The sequence below is a fragment of the Cicer arietinum genome, chromosome 3 (assembly GCF_000331145.2).
Source record: "Cicer arietinum cultivar CDC Frontier isolate Library 1 chromosome 3, Cicar.CDCFrontier_v2.0, whole genome shotgun sequence".
NCBI lineage: Eukaryota > Viridiplantae > Streptophyta > Magnoliopsida > Fabales > Fabaceae > Cicer > Cicer arietinum.
The window spans coordinates 76,262,873-76,265,474 of NC_021162.2; the positions used below are offsets into that span (position 1 = coordinate 76,262,873).

General features: G+C 37.4%; 1 protein-coding gene across 1 annotated transcript; it reads right to left on the minus strand.

Annotated features, from left to right (window-relative positions):
- Positions 1–403: 403 nt before the first annotated feature.
- LOC101513355 (transcription factor MTB1-like) lies at positions 404–2,595 on the minus strand. Its single transcript, XM_004494775.4, has one exon. It carries the CDS (start codon positions 2,426–2,428, stop codon positions 689–691), a length of 1,740 nt encoding a protein of 579 aa, XP_004494832.1. The 5' UTR covers positions 2,429–2,595; the 3' UTR covers positions 404–688.
- Positions 2,596–2,602: the final 7 nt, after the last annotated feature.

The window sequence follows — 2,602 nt, forward strand, 5'->3', positions numbered from 1 at the left end:
GAGAATAAAAAACACAAAACATAAATTGCATTAACACGGAAGGTAAATTACATTTCATTTCATTAATTAAAAAGTAGTAGTAAAAGTATGGCAAGAGTTGAGTTAGAAGTAGTTATATCCATTTTAGGTTGAATACATTTAATTTAACCATATATGGATTTTGTGAGTTGGAAAAGGAAACACATGCATCACATGTTGTTGTCAATTGTCACGCCGAACGCATTAGTTGAAAGGACCTGAGCACGTGAACATTTTAAACAATTCAAAATTGCACTATTGCAGGACCACTCAACATATATGTTAGGTTGCCCAATATAGTGCTTGTGCTTGTGCCTGTGTTTTCATTTACAATCTTATTTTTTTTACATATAACTATAATATTAAAAATCATTTAGAAACAATAGAGACAAAGGCAAATATAATTAAACTATTACCTTACTCTTATGCATAGCACTACAAGAAAGAAAATTAGAACTTGAGACATAAACTCTTTGACATTGGTTAATTAAACTAAATAAAACAATGGACATTGCAGGAACAATGTTTCTGTTCTGATAAACTGTGTATACTAAAGTCTATAGACAAACATAAATTGGTTGTCCTACACTGTTAACAGGAAGCTTTAGAAATTGATTCCTTCTCTATGTATCATGTCTATATATAGACAATGTAAACTGCAAATCCTTTGCTACCCGACCGATGACAATGTTTGTATTTGAGAGGCGTTGGATTCTTTGGAAAACGCTGCAATCAACTTGTCCTTGGTAAGCTGTTCAGATCCTTGTGACTTAATTACAAAAGTATGGTGGATGGTATCATTTGCAGCCGCGAGTTTCGACTCTACAACACTGATTTGTGCCTCTTTGAATGTTTCAATTACTTTCGAAACGGGGTGAATATCAAGAGGACAACTCACTTTTACAATTACCTCATCCTGCAAAGCTTGAATAACCACATCCTGCTGGTGACGATTTTCTGATCTCGAGTTCGCCTCCAAAATGGATCCGTCCTTCAAAGGACTAATTCCATTTGTTACTCTCTCGGACTCCATGATCCCGAGTTTCGCTTGAAGCTCATTGATGTAAGCAATGGCATCACCAAGTAAGGATGCCTTGTCCATCTTTGAGATATTCGGCACAACAGCTCTCAATGCATAAAAACGCTGATTAAGCTTCTCGCGCCTTTGCCTCTCTGCCTCAACATGATTGAGTGGTTCGTCTCTTCCATTCGCCGGCTTCCTGCCACGTTTCCTCGGCCTCCTTTCATCACTAGCTTGGTCCTCCTTGACAGAAGCCTCAACATCAACAGTGAGTTCCAATTCAGCATTAACCGGTCTCACAGAAGGCCTTGAATTCGCTCCTGAAAAGTCAATCTGCATTTGCACCTCCCTTTGTGGTTGATTGAGCCTAAAATCTTTCCTCACACCATTAGGAGTAAAAATTTCAGGTTGACCTTGATTCAATCTCCAACTAGAATCATGAAAACCATTTCTACCACTAGGAAAGTTAATGCTATTATCCATTTTCCTAAAAGCAAGTTTCTCTCTAAAATGTGTACGACCATTGTTGACATTCACAACAACCTTTGGAACTAAAACACCATTTGAAACTCCACTTTCATGAACTCTTCCTTCATGCATCACCCTAGAAGGATACAATGATGATTGAAGGGAAGTTGAAATTGGAAACAAGGATTTGACAGTGTTCAACAGATCAAAACTTTCAGGTACCATTCTAACAGAACCCAACTCAACAACACCAAAATCAGTAGGTACTAAAACAACAGTTTGAATTCCAGCAGATTTAGCCAAGAAAGAACGAACACAGTAATCAGAAATATCAGATTTTTTCAACCACAAATATTTTCCAGAAGCAAAACACTTACCGGGTCCACCATACCCTTTTGGAAAAGAAAAGTACATTGAAGCTAAAAAGAACATCTCAGTGTCGGTTACACGGTCAAGGCCAAAAGCGTAATTTTCTTCATCTTCATCAGAACCACCAAAGACTGTGTGCAGTTTCTGTAAAACCCTCTTTCTCAAACTCTGCTTCATCCCTTCTTCTTCCTCCATTGAAAGGTTGGAATTATTTCCAACGCCACCACGCTTTTCTTCTTCATTTGGTTCTCTGCAACACCCATCACCCCAACCAAGAACAATTTCACCTGATTTTGAACGAGAAAGTTGCCAGAAAATAGCGTAGTTCCAATTGAAATTGGTGGAATAATTGGGATTTTCAACGAGATCAGAAAGCTTGTTTTGAAGAGAATCATCGGAAGTAGCAATAGACAATAAAACAGGTTCGTTTGAAAGACAGTTAGTTGTTAAAAAATCAAAAGCTTGAGAACCAAGAACAGCTCCAACCATGGATTTATCTTCTTCATTCAATAATAGGAAGCGAAGTGTTGAAGCAACCTCCTTAACCTTCATATTGGAAAAGAAAGAACATGACCTGTTTGATTGAATGATAAAAACGCTAAGTTAGAAGAGAATTGGGAAAGAAAAGGGTAAGTGAGAGTGACATAAGAAACATGTGAAAAAGGAATGGAGAGGATAGGGGTGTTATTGGGAAATGAAAAATGAAAAATGAAGAAAGAAAGAGTG

Excerpts from the sequence above, each read along its gene's own strand:
- LOC101513355 (XM_004494775.4), bottom strand. The coding sequence starts at position 2,428 with ATGAAGGTTAAGGAGGTTGCTTCAACACTTCGCTTCCTATTATTGAAT.